Source organism: Ambystoma mexicanum, chromosome 14 (genome assembly GCF_040938575.1).
Source record: "Ambystoma mexicanum isolate Mex_15411 chromosome 14, UKY_AmexF1_1, whole genome shotgun sequence".
Taxonomy (NCBI): Eukaryota; Metazoa; Chordata; class Amphibia; order Caudata; family Ambystomatidae; genus Ambystoma; species Ambystoma mexicanum.
In genome coordinates, this window is record NC_090940.1 from 110,084,147 (window position 1) to 110,098,465 (window position 14,319).

Here is a 14,319-nt window from a genome sequence, read left to right on the forward strand (position 1 = left end):
CTGCACACTTGTCACCACACTTTGCCTCTTTTATTAAGTCTGAACGATTTGGGCAACAATTAATAATTGGAACACAGGCATATGCCCTGGTAAGAGTGACTGTAATTATACACGGTACATTGGATGAAAAATATTTTAACTGGATATTCTTGAACGTCTCTCCCAAATAAAAAGCATTCTGTCATATGTGTGTATGCGTGTGGAAAGTTTAATACGTATATCCAATTTTCATTAATTCTTTGATATAATTGTGCTAAACGTGTTTAAAAAAGAAATAACATGTACAGTCGGACATTTATATAATGACGTGATAATTATATAGCGCCTTAATCCAAAGCACTTTACAGAGCACATAGTTACATACAATATCACCCAACTGAAATTGGGACTCATTCATCGACCTCGGAAGGATGAAGTGGCCTTACCGAGATGCGAACCTGCGCTCTGCAGATCACGCTCAGATTGCAGCAGCAAGGGCTCACCCCGCTGAGCTATCTTCTAAATATATCAGTCTGTAAACATAGACTATAACAAGAGACCGATTTTTATCTCTACAAGATTGAAAAGATTTAAGTTGTGCCATTTTTTTCGAACTGGTGAAAACTTCAATTGAATAGTGTGGCTCTGAGATTAATAATGCATTCATGGGATTATTATGCTTGAAACTAGACTAAGCATTTAGTTTATTTGAAAAAAAATCCGAATTTACACTCACCCAAGATGGCCGCTTCACTATGATTTCCTAAAAAAATCGTGCAGTTTTGGGTTTCCTATAAAACTTTAAAAACTCTGAACGGGAAATTCTGGCACGTCACGTTTCTCCTAAATGACCCCGCCCCCGCCCCTTGAGGCGTGCCGCCTTAAACCACGCCCCTTCGCATGACTGACAGGCTCTGAGGGCGCGGCGTACCCGCCCCTCAGGCCAGGGTGTGAGCTCGCGCTCCAGGATTACGGGTCGCGCGCCGTTGAGCGCCGCTCAGGCTGAGCTCGCGCGCCGCTGCTGCCTGCCGCTCCTGCCGCTGCTCTGGGAGCCGCTCCAGCCCGTCCCGCGCGCCGCCGTCCTGGAGCCAGTGGGAATAACATGAGCCGATGGGCGCGGGGCTCCCGGGACAGACATGGCAAACGTCAAGGTGGCCCTCAGGGTCCGGCCCCTGAGCAAGAGGTGAGGATTAGTATTCTCTGGCACTCTGTCTCTGCACGCAGCATCACCGGCACAGCGGAGTGTGCGGCAGCACTCACTAACTGTGCACTGCCACACCGCATGGCATACGGGCAGCAGGAAGCAATGCCACTGTTTGCATGGCACGGGAAAAGTTATAGCGTACAGGCACTTCATGCGAATGCAATGTGTACTGGCACTTTCTGCAGGGAACAGTGAGGGTCAGTCGAGTGCGCAGCAACACTGACTGCCTGGCACAGTATCACACTGCCACACTGGTCCTTAGCGTTTAGGGAAAGGAAACGCAGGCACACGCTGCATGGCAAAGGCACCGGGGCAACTGAGTGTGCCTTAACACTAAATGCGTGTTGTTGGGTGGGCGAGGGGGGGGGCTCTGTACACGTGTGCACAGCATGGTAGACGGACAGATATGTGCTTAGAGAAAGGGGGAGTAAGGCGCTTTCCTCCTGGATGGCAAAGAGGCACTGCCTGGGGACCTTCGTGTGTACCTAAGCTGGTTTACTTATGCTGATATAGTGCGGTTGAGCTGGGCATCGGTATTTTCTTTGTTTTTGCAGTCCTTAAATGGTTAGTTTGTGTGTGTATTTTGCTGTGCTTTATTTGACTTTGCAGAAACAACAGGATTCGTTTGGCTGTGTATGTTTCAATGTGTCATTTTTGCTGTTACACAGAATAGTTGTTTGGATTGCAGATATGCTGACAGTATTCCGCTGCTTGACCTTTTGTAATACAAATATACATCGTTCCTACCTAAAGGAAAGTTATTTAATCAGAACGCCCATACAATGTAGAACTGTAAAGGTTTCATAGAGGATTATAGTAGTTATAGCAGAGAGCACATGTGTGTTTCACTCAAGTGATCTTCACTCTATCAACCTTGCAAGGGTGAAAGCTGAGCCGACCCTGTCGGGACTCGAACCTGTGACTTTTAGGGCGCAGCGGCTGCTCCACCCACTGATCTATCCGACTAGCCTTTTAATGGTCGGGACCACAACCCTTGCTTTTGCAATCGATGTATGGGGGGCAGAGGGCGGCTCCCCTCCATTTAATGTGCAATTTGGGTTCTACCAAAATCTTTCCAGGCTTCCAATATGTGGTGTCCTTGGACACCCTAAGCAACCGTGAGCACATGGGACCGTTGTGACCGTGCTTTCGTTTTTTTAAAGTGTGTGTACATTTTCCTCTGGCAATATGTATTTGATTTCTTCTATGGCAGAGGCACTAAATAAGGAGTCCGAGGTTCCAGGAAATGGAAATTAAAGGGATTAGCATTGAGTCCCTATATATAGTCAAGCTGGGAAGTTGGGACTGGAACAGATTTTCTGGATGCCAGAATGGACAATTTAAGTACTAGATGCTGCATGTTGTATTGGACATTCAAAGTTAAATCAACATCCTTCTGCAGTGCACTCCGTTAACCGCCCCAGCACAATACTTCTTATAATGTAAACCACCACAGTCTCTTTTTGGTGTGTAGGGGGTGCGGGTGAGGAAACCCAGTGACCCACTTCAGACAGCCATATAGCATTTTAAGGAGGGCGAGTGTGACATCATTCCTTCCCCATGTTGATTGGCTTGTTCTGAGGGGATGGCCAAATAGATTCCTTCGAATGAAGTCAGTAACTCCTTGTAGTAGACCTTCCCTGGAGTCACTCTTCAGAAAGCACAGCTCATTCCAAGCACTGACAATGAGCAGTGGCTGTGTGACTGTGTGGGAGTAGAGAGACAGCATTGAGGCAACGTGTGGTGGTGACACCTCTGCCATATGCCTGTGTTGATAGAGATATTAGTACTGGGCAATAATGATTGCTATTAATGACCAAGCTCCTCTGTCAACAGAGCCTCATTCACTTGTATTGTCAGTGGTTTGAAAGGGCTCAGTAGACAAAATCGTGATGTTTCATTCAATCCTCCGAGACAGGCCCCAAAAATAGGGTGACCAGATTTTCAAAATAAAACAATGGGATGGCAACAAACATAAAGGTGGGACTAACCCCCTACCTGTCCACCCCGCCCTCTCCCGCCCTCAACCCATGTCCTCTGCTCCCCCCACTCTAGTGATCAAACAGTAAATAATAATTACTAAATTGTTAACAATGTGTATTTGTGTTTTACATCGTATGTTAAATTGTTGGAGCTCACTCTCCCGTAGCCCCAAAACCGGGATGGGTTTTTAATTAAAAATACCTCTGGACATGGGGACAAGAGGCCCAATTCCTGGACAGTCCCTGCAAAACCGGGACGTCTGGTCACCCTACCTAAAAAATAAAGGAACGTTGCCTAACCTAAAAAGAAAGGCAGATTTGAAAGTTACAAAAAAAACAAAATAGACGTAACGTTCCCAAACTGGCAGAACGCCTGGAAGGTATTTGGGTAAATTGATCTGCAAGAATTCATTGCACAGATGTTCTGCCTTTGCCTCTGTTCTGGGCTGAAATCTCTCAATAAAGGACCGCTGGGCCCTGGCGACTGTATATTTGTGATGGCCAATTGCGCGGTTGTTGGACGGGTCCATATACGACGCCAGTGGGAATTAGTTCCCAGAGTCGGTTTCTCATCCTTCAAACAAAGGGATGAACTATTCCGGCTCTTGGCGTTTTGGGGGATTCCATTTTTTTATGAGAATGAAGACTTCAAGGGGTACAGAAAACAGGCGGCTGTTGTCCCCAGCTCTGTATGACTTGGGGGCAAATCACTTCTTTAGGAATAAAGGGTTGAGCCGCTCCTCTTAAAGGGCAAAGAGTTGTTAACGTAACTGCATTCATCTCTATATGTGTAAAAGGGAAATTTTGGAACATGTGTGTGTTTCCGTTCGAAGTGTTTAGCATACTTCCCAACATGCGACACATCTGGAATTTGGCATTTGGATAGGTTCCATGGTGTAGACAATGTAAACAGTATAAAATATACATTGTTCTAATTTCTCTTTTTTAAGCGGTCTGTAATGCTTACCCCCGCCATATGGCTCCTCGCGCTGTAGTTCTGCCGTAGTTCTATGTAAAGTTCAACAGTTCATTGTCCCCAAACCTTCCACACTATCAGCATTCTAGCTGACATTAGCGGCACTCACGTTTGAAGTCATGCGGGTGACGCAAAACAGTGGTTTTGTAGCAATGCGGGTGACAGGAAGAGGTGCATGTCTTTTCAATAGTGTCCACAGTGCCGTTGTCTGTCACATTGTGGCAAATATCTCATGATAATTACAGGCACTTAATTTCCCACAGAAGTTGATGAATTTATGCCATCTCCACGGTATGAAGTTTACATACTTCAGCTGTACACAAACGGGTCCGGCACTTCAAGCTTACATGCTTCAGCCCTGCATGTACAGCACTTATGTTGAGGTTGCTGCTGCCTCGGCTGTAGATCCAGACACCAATAACGTTGCTGTCCAATCTCAATGCTCCAACTGAAAGTAGATGAAATCGATTGCGTTGTTATTCGGGTAACGTAAACAGCCATGCAACATCACCATCTGCATTCGTTCGTTGAATGAATTTCAAACTAGGACTGAAGTGGGAATTACTGCGCAACGCGTGCAGAAACAATATTTCTACTCATGGGGGGCTTGGTATGAACATGTTTGAATACCACTGGTCTAGAGTCTCAGGGGTCTGCAATCTGGTCTACAAGCCACAGGATCTCTCATTATTGACTTTGCTGGGTTGGGCTGATGGGAGTTGTAGTCCACAGTATCTGGATGGACAAAGGATGCTGACCCTTGATTCTTGATCGATCAACCACAATGCAGCGTACACTCTCTCTAATTAGTCAATTGAGCTGAGGGCAAAGACTGCACAGAAATGTGAATGTGTAACTATTTCTTTTTTGGGTCTTTATAATGCACCAGCAATGGGCAGTGTCTTTTGTAGCGCCCCCAGAGCAAAACGTAGGTTACTGCCTAAATAAACCGCTGGATGGTTAGTATTGCATGACATAACCTAAATTCAGCATTCAACGATGCCGAAAGGACTACAGTATTGTAGATTGCTTTACATCTTTTGGATGCTTTTCTTCTGACAATTCTTGCAAAATTGTATTTTTCTACTGTTTAGGTGTCACTTGGCATAAAACCAGTGTTAAAAAGGACTTTTCATGTACGTGAGTTTTCCTTGTTTTTGAAATAAGACAATGGGCCTCATTACAAGTGTGGTGGGCCGCCACATTACGAGTTCTGCAGCGGGTCCCGCTCTGGATGCCTGGCCAGACCAGACGTGCAGAGTGGGACCCGCTAGCAGACCAGGATGCTAACAACAGGCCCGTCATTAACGGGCCCGTTTTTAGCATCCTCCCCATTTCCATTGAGCCGTATGGGAAAGGGAAAGGGAATTACCGGGCCCTCCAAGGTCAGAATGGCCCGGTAAGTCCCCTTTTGCGAGACCCGGACCTGAGTTTGGGGGTAGCCATACCGCTAAGAACAGCATGGCAACCTCCGAACTCGTAATGAGGCCCAATGAATTGGTTATTTAGGTGTGTTAAACATATGTTCACCTTTTTATACAGTTTCCTGTTTTTCTCCCGTTTGTAAGTACACTAATAATTGAGCAATACAGCCAGAGGAGCTCGGCTGTACTGCCCCGTAACAACCCACCAGCACGAAGTGTCTGGCTAAGTGAAGCGAGGGCCATCGCTGGGGCTAAGGGCGATGATTATGGTTGCTGTGGCCCGTACCCAAATGTCTATTGCTATTAGCACCCAAGTGTCATCTGGGGATACCAAAAGTAACATTTCTTCAGAGCGAAAAAAGGCAGCCATAGCCCATGCTGGGACTATACAAGAAGAACTAAAAATAAGATGGCCACTATGGGAATGGCAGGCGTGCACCAAGTGGAGTCCCTTTTCCATGTCCACTATGAACTGGTGGGTGGAAAATGGAGCAGTATATGGCAGCTAGGGAGTGAGGGGGGACCTATCGGAGGGATCGAAATTAAGATTGGCAGGTGCTAAAATTAGCACATGGGTGTAACCAGTGAGCAGGAGTTACACTGGGGAACTAGGACCTAGTACATAGCATTCTGCAAATCTAACTCCGATATGACATGCAAATATAAGCTTTTGGCCAATTATACATGACCTCTTATGCTTTGTACGCTAGATAGATGTGTCCTAAATGCCACATAGGTATGTTTGTTCGCCATCATTAGGGCGGTGGGGTGAAAAGTAGCTCCAGGTAGCTGTTGGTGTCAAGCAAACCAGGCTCTTCTGGGCCATAAGCAGGAGCTAAATAGCTCTCAGCTCCCCTCAACGTTTAACCCTGCATCCTGACAGGTAGGTGGGCCTTGTGCTTTTTAATCACAAGTTTGATGTGCAGTAGGATGGGCGCGGTGAGCGCACGGCGAGCCGGGGGAGGTCTGTTAAGCCAGCGATCCAATGAACCTGATTGGTTGCTGGCCCAACCCCAGGTGCCAATGGAATGTATGAATGTGATGCGAATAAGTATGAAAGGGAGAGGCTGAGCTGCCAGGATGCAAACTTGCAAAGTGCTGTGTTTGAGCGTGCTGCCCACCCTGGGGCATATTGATATTAAAGAATGGGTACATTTGCTGCAAACATGTTTTGCAGTAATTTGTGTAACAGAAAAATTGGTGCTGCACTCCCCTTTAACGCAGCCCTTTAAGAGAACCCATTCTTCTCCCCAAACCACAAGGTTCATTTTCCTAACAAAGTGAATTAAAGGGGGTCCGAGCCTAGCCAGCCCCCCAAGTCCTAGACCAGCAAAAATGCACACATGCATCTCCTAATCCAAACTCTTGAGAATCTTCCAGCACACTGACGACGGTCACCGAGGGCGTTCCAACCGGAAAAAGCGCATTGAGGCCACACAAGTGGGTAAAGAGCGCTATATAAATAACCAAATACAATACAATTTGTAACTCAGCAACCGGTGGACTGGGCCCGATCACTTGTGTGGTCCAAAAGAGCGCATTGGAACCGCCCTTAAAGCAGGAATTCCTCGCTGATATGTGGGCTATGTAACCATCCGAGAGATCATTTGATGTGTGCAGTGTTTGGTTTGGTGGTTGTTGATTTTTCCAACCACAACGGATTCAGTTCCTTGTTGGGGTCTGTTGGAGGGTCCCCCAGTAAGTGCTTCCCTTAAAGGCATGGGTTGATGGCACCCATGCTTCACCCAAAGGGGATACACAGAATTGAGGGGACCCTGATGTTTGTGTTAGAAGGGACTTTTTTGATCATTCGGAGCATGCGGCTTGGTGACGTGGAACAAGGGGAATCCCAGGGACTTGGTTGTGACAGATAAGGCGGATTCGGTTCAACTCACAGAACATTGTGAGCGCTTTGAAACACTTGCTTGTGTATAGGCGCTATATAAATAAACATTACTATACCATACCATGCCATTATTTATCAGCAGGTAAATAGGAAATATTATAGCAAATAACGCGCAGTGGCACTCTGTCGGCAAATGAGCAAAGTGCTGAAACACCGGGGATGGTTAATGCAAATTGTACGCTCTAAAGAGGAATGGACCAATCAGAGTGCGGGTGATCACTGGGTTACCCTACTGATTTCAACATCACCCTACCCAATCGCAGTCTTTGTCGGATAGGATAAGATATGTTATGCTGTTGATAATTTGTATCATGCACGCTTAACGTATACTGGCGCTGTATCGCTGTCAGGATTTGAGAACCGCACTGTATTTACTTTGATCCTATTGGGTAGCATCCAGGATCATAGCAATCTGTGCAGTGTTGTTTGTGTTAGAAGGGACTTTTTTCATCATTCGGAGCATGTGGCTTGGTGACGTGGAACAAGGGGAATCCCAGGCACTTGGTTGTGACACATAAGGCTGATTCGGTTCAACTCACAGAACATTTTGAGCGCTTTGAAACACTTGCTTGTGCATAGGCGCTATATAAATAAACATTACCATACCATACCATGCCATTATTTATCAGCAGGTAAATAGGAAATATTATAGACCAATCAGAGTGCGGGTGATCACTGGGTTACCCTACTGATTTCAACATCACCCTACCCAATCGCAGTCTTTGTCGGATAGGATAAAATAAGTTATGCTGCTGATAATTTGTATCATGCACGCTTAACGTATAGTGGCGCTGTATCGCTGTCAGGATTTGAGAACCGCGCTGTATTTACTTTGATCCTATTGGGTAGCATCCAGGATCATAGCAATCTGTGCAGTGTTGCTAAGTGTAAGGGGGGGGATTCTGTGACAAAGGGCCCTGCACGGAGAAGGCGTGGCCACATAAGCGGGTCTTTTTGAAACTGCCATTGGCTATCATAATTTGAGTGGCAGATCATGAGTTACTTGTACGTTGATAATTAGCCAGTCTCGATTTAATAAAACCGGAAATATGGCTTCAGAATGTTCCTGGGTGATACAGGCCCATTTAAGCGCGGAATTTCGGAGATGTTGTAGCGTACTAGCAATTTGTAAGTATATTTAGATATTTGCTACTTATTTAGTTGGTTCTTGACAGAAATAATGCTCCACACATGAGCACTTTTTGTAGAAAAGGTAGATAAGAACATATTTTTTATTTTGTTAAGGTGTAAATAACGTGGCTACACGACCCGGTTAATCTGTTTCTTAAGACTGTTTGCCGTTGAGCACAAGCTCCATATGTCTTACCAATTTCTTTAGCATTTGGCGGAGACCAAGTAAATGAAGCCACCGTATTGGATATTAGCCGTCCACCAACATTTTTGTCTTGTTCATGTTTGGTTTGAGCCAATTATGTCCCGTCCATTTGTCAATAACGTATTGTATTGTGGTCGTCATTTATATAGCGCTATTTTCCCATTTGTATGGCCTCAATGCGCTTTATGGTTGGAACGCCCTCAGGGAGCGAAGTCCAGGGATGGGAAAGGTTCTAAGAGTAGACTTTGAGATGCGGGTGTGCATTTGTCCGAGATTAAGATTTAGGAAGGCTGGGTAGGCTGTAGTAAGCAACACAGTAGGTCAGGTATGTAGGTGGTCATGACAGAGCCCGGTGCAGGAGACTCTATGTGTACCCAGCTAGATCGAAGTTGTTGTAGCTTGTCGCTGTATGTTGATGCGAGAGGTGTTGAGGCAAGTCTGGTGTTTCGGTGCACGGCGGTTATGTGACCAGCGAGACCGAATCCGTCATAGCCGTAGCTGCATTCTAGAGTGCGTGGATGGAGAGCCGTGCCGGCGGCTGATGCCCACTGAAGTGGTGAGTTTACACATACCTTAAACTCGGAGGGGGTTTATCTTCAATGTCACTGTGTCGCATTTTTCTGGCACTATGGGCCGGCTACCCCTAAGTCTCCCAAGGAGATGGACTGGTTGTCTGAGAGCATCTTCTTGTATAAAGCTTTTGTGGAGTTAAGGTTTTAAAGCTGGAGAATTATATGAACATCATATGTTTGATTATAGAATTCGATCTCTAAGGCTCAAATGCATTGGGTCAGGGATCCAAAAAGCCTGGGAAAGAGTGACGAGCACGTCTCTGGTGGTTCACAGACACTGCCTCTATCCACCAGTCTAATCCGGTTATCAAGAGCAGCCAGTAGCAGTGACTCTGTTCCATGGCCTGGTCGATACCCGGCCTGACATGTGTCTCGTGTGTAGTTATTTTTCAGGAAACGTCATGGCCATTGTTTTCCAAATTTCGAGACAGGAAGGGAGAGCTGGCTGCCAGCTATGATGAAATGGGCCACGCCAACACTTCTTTTTTTTACATAACTATGGAGGCATAAAGAGCTGCAGCAAATGTTTCTTTTTTAAATGTATTGCTAGATGCTTGAGGTTTATAGGCATAGCTGGGGGTTGGGCTGGTCGTTTCTTCATCCGAACTGCTGAACATGTAGGATGGTTTTGGTGATCTCCGACTTTATTTGCAACTTCTCTGATTTTTATTTGTAACTCAAACTCCTTTATTTTTCTTCCGGGTCATGTTGACTTAGAAGTGGGAAAGACACTATGAGATGTTCTGGGTCATGGTGACTTAGAAGTGGGCAAGACACTATGAGATGTTCCGGGTCATGGAGACTTAGATGGGCAAAACACTATGACAATATGAGATGTTCCGGGTCATGGAGACTTAGATGGGCAAGACACTATGAGGTGTTCCGCTCATTCTGCTGTTTTCCTCCTTGCAGTCTGGTTCATTTTGGCGATGCATTGCTCATGAAACATGTATAGTTTAAAATATACATGTGTGTTTGTATGTCACCGTTTGCATACAGCTGATAGATATCGTGTTGTGTTCCAAACTGACTGGTCACTGGGATGTGCTCACATTCTATGCGTTTCCAAGCTGCCACCTTCCACGTGGATGTTTGGGTGACCCGTGACACTCGACTAATAACACTCGGTGCCCATAGAAATAAGGCTCTTGTTTGTCATTGCATTCTGGCACTTGACAGCCGGCACTCACAATAGGAAATGCGAAACTACGAGCACAGAAATGCAAAGACAACCCCAATATTGGGTGAGCCATCTCTGTGTGAGGAGTGGTGTTGCATCCAGGATGGATGTGTGCATGCTGACACTGACCAGTCTGCGGGCTGACACTGACCAGCCTGCATGCTGACACTGACCAGCCTGCATGCTGACACTGACCAGACGGCATACTGACACTGACCAGACGGCATACTGACACTGACCAGCCTGCATGCTGACACTGACCAGCCTGCATGCTGACACTGACCAGCCTGCATGCTGACACTGACCAGACGGCATGCTGACACTGACCAGACGGCATTCTCACACTGACCAGCTTGCATGTGACACTGACCAGCCGGCATGCTGACACTGACCAGCCTGCATGCTGACACTGACCAGCCGGCATGCTGACACTGACCAACCTGCATTTGCAAACCTGCCTACGGGATAGTGACCATTAAAACGTCTTGGAATCTTTGTATTCTGTGGTCATTGGGCACCAGGATGGCGTCCTGGAATCTTTGCATTCTGTGGTCATTGGGCACCAGGATGGCGACTGCGTGGCCTTCTGCTGCTTCATTAATATTGTATACAGGGAAGGGAAGATACCCGGTGAGGCAGCAGCTTCTGGGGATGTTTAGAGCTGGCGCGCACTGCTTGAATTCTACTTAGGTCTAGTGGAGTTAGTGGCTCCGCTTTGCCCGGCAACCCGATAAGCATAAATAACAGGGGGCTATGGTAAGCCTTCCGCAGGGTTCCAAACTGAGATTCAACGAGCACGATCTAAAACCAGCTCCTGGGTGTCAGGCATCATCACCAAGTAGGGAGGAGAGCTACCGCAGGGGGAACCAGGCGTTACCAGAGAAGCTCCTTTAAAGTGTTATGCATTTTGTATGAACCATTGTGTTTAAACAACGTATGTTAGATGTGTTCTAATTCTTCTTTATCAAAGTTCTCAAATACTCAAAGTTAATGTCATATTTACATGTCTGGAAGGCCCCAGTGGGCCCTAAGAGCCAAAAGTAGCTGTCAATTTCAAGCTAACCAGCCTCTATTATGCAAGAAGCAGGAGCTAAATAGCTCCCAGCTCCCCTCAATTTCGAACCCTGCTTCGTATGGATCTAGTGCATCCCCAATTGAGACGTTTAGTATCCATTGCAGCCTAAACAAGGACCGTGACGTTGAAACATGCGCTGGCTGTGTTCAGCATATTAAAGCTTGTACTCCTTGCTGACATAAAACTTCGATTAGGTTTTTTTATTTTAAATTGTTTCTTTATGTGGCTTTTTTTATCTTTGCCTTTACTTTAAGGTGATTCAAGCCTTAGTTTGTGTACAAACAAGTATGATACGACAATTGCTTTGCTGGTTTTGGAGCCCTCCTCTGAATTCTCCTGTTGCAGATAAAGCATTGCTTTAGCCCAGGGGGTCTGCAACCTGTTTGCCTCACCATGATGCCTCTCCATTGACTATGGGAGCAAGGGCTGATGGGAATTGAAGTCCAAAACATCTAGAGATCCAAAGGTTGTAAACCGCTGCGTTTTACAACACTGGCCTAGAACATAAACCCATCTTACCAGGCCCCTGGTAAATTCCGAGCCGCAATCCAACAAAGGGGCTTTGAGTTTATCGGCCTAACTACGGTTTCCACCTATCAGAAACTATGTTTAGGGGCATTTTGCGGTCAATGGGAACATTTCGGGGACGTGGGTAAAATGCCATTTCAGTGTATCGCATAAGATCCAAAACTATAAGGGGGCGACCTACGAAAATGTAGCTAAAAAAAAGAGCCTTCCTCTCTGGGATCAGACCAGCATTGGGGTCTATCTCGCTTCAGGTGACCAGCTTTTCAAAATAAAAAGCCGGGGCAGTTAAGAAGGGCTGTGACTGTACAGCAGGCTGAACACACACGAGCCTGTGGCCTGCAATTATTACAGGTCGGGCGGCTGGCCGTGGCACTACCAGCTAATGCATGCGGCCACTAACTGAACATTTCTCGGCTCCTGCCAGGGTGTGAGGCAACCCAAGGGCGCCCGAAATCCGCACCCAGCAATAATGACTTTTATTTGGTTTAAACCCATCATGTGGAATTGTTCGCGACCTGGCTGTGTGTTGTTTTAGACTGCAGGGCAGTGTTTTTCTACTTTAAAAAAAACTCTCTGGAAAGGGGGACAGTCCAGGCAAAACCAGAACATCTGGTCCCCTAAATCTCCCTCGGAAACTAAATGCTTTTGTTATCCGATTCCTGGAGGTTGGCATGCCAAGTGCCGGCCTGACCTGTGACTGACTCCGCCCCAGCCCCAGTGAATGTACTTTAGGGCGCCAGTGGAATGATGTTAACTGGGTAAAGAGCTACTGCTTCAGAAGCGAGAAACCGCACTGCCCGTGACGGGCATTTATAATATACGAGTACATGGTGCAAGCCAGTCCTCGCGAGAAGCCCAGCGCCTTCTGCGTTCCGTCACTGGGTACTCTCCATCACCAAGGATACCGGCGGGAGTGGCGCGGAATTACCAACACCTGAGCTGGAGGTTATGCATAAGAAAAGGCTGCGTGAACCCTCCATTCTTTCTCTCCTGAGAGGAGGGCAGGCCGCCACCACTTGCCGCCCTTTGTCCCGCCCCCCCCCCGTAGCTGTCATGCAGATTAGCGGAAGGCGGGGGGGGGGGACACTGGCGGGGCCTGCCGAACCTGCCTTTGTCATTCCTTCCTGCCCGCCCTGCTCCTCAGTCCTCACCCAGCTCTTGCACTTGGACGCGCGCGGATCCGGTTACCAGCCCGTGACAATGGCCCCCAGCGCCCCCACTGTTGCTGCTGCGCTGCATCACGGCCCTGGCCTTCCCAGGGCCGTGCCCACCCGTGGAACTATTTACATGCAGCGCCTTTCCCTGGGCACATCTGACCATGTAAAGAAGGGGACCCCATGTTGGGGATCCATTAGGGCACGTTGCTGGATGTAACAATGTACCCTGGAACCAGCAGAACGGAGGGCGCTTCTTTGCCGCCGCCGCTGCGCGCATTCTAGGCGCTACACTGAGGAAACTGCTGACTCAGCAATGACATCCGGTTTCGCATTCTTCTATAGCCTCATCCTGTGCTCATTGTGTCCTCCGCTGGGAAGGCTGTCAGCCCATGGCGAGTCCGGTTCTGGGGGGTTATTGAAAGGCGCGAATTAATTGAGCCCCCCCCCCCGCAAGGCCAGTCTTAAAAGTGGGGGGCAGTGCGGCAGAGGTCAAGGGTGAAGAGAAGGATGTCAGCAAGGCACGCACATGCCTCAAGGCCTGAAGAGACTGCATCTTTGGGAGGGTTGGGCTTGGGGGTAGGTGGCAATCAGGGCCGCCTTTAGCTTTGGCAGCGCCCGGAGCGAGTCAACAAAATTTGGCACCCCTTCCCCCGGCGCACCCCCCATCCGTGCGCTGCCAATGCAAAATAGAGCGCTGCCGCATAACCAGCAGCCGCGCTCTATTTAATTAAGTGCCTAACTCCCTGCTCCCATGCAGGAGCGGGGAGTTAATCACTCGCACTGTATTGTAATGAACGGTATCCCGCTCTCCGCTGGCGCGCCCGGCGCCGGCAGGAGAGTGGGGCACATTTCTTTACAATAGGACGTCAGATGCGCCTTCACCCACCACACCAGCTCGGGACAGCCCTTGAAAGACTGCCCTCGAGCTGGCGTGGCGGGGGCTAATGTGGCCCTGCCCGGCCCGGGCCTAAAGCTGGACCTGGTGGCAATTTTGGGTTGT

The 14,319-nt window shown here is 47.7% G+C and overlaps 1 protein-coding gene across 2 annotated transcripts in view; it reads left to right on the forward strand.

Annotated features, from left to right (window-relative positions):
* Window positions 1-966: 966 nt before the first annotated feature.
* The window catches only part of LOC138527467 (stAR-related lipid transfer protein 9-like), a 590,857-nt gene continuing 577,504 nt past the window's right edge, over window positions 967-14,319 (forward strand). For both annotated transcript variants that reach the window (XM_069638652.1, XM_069638653.1), the window contains exon 1: window positions 967-1,162. In XM_069638652.1, the coding sequence (XP_069494753.1) occupies window positions 1,116-1,162 (47 nt within the window). In that variant the 5' untranslated portion in view covers window positions 967-1,115. The remainder of the gene's footprint in view (window positions 1,163-14,319) is intronic.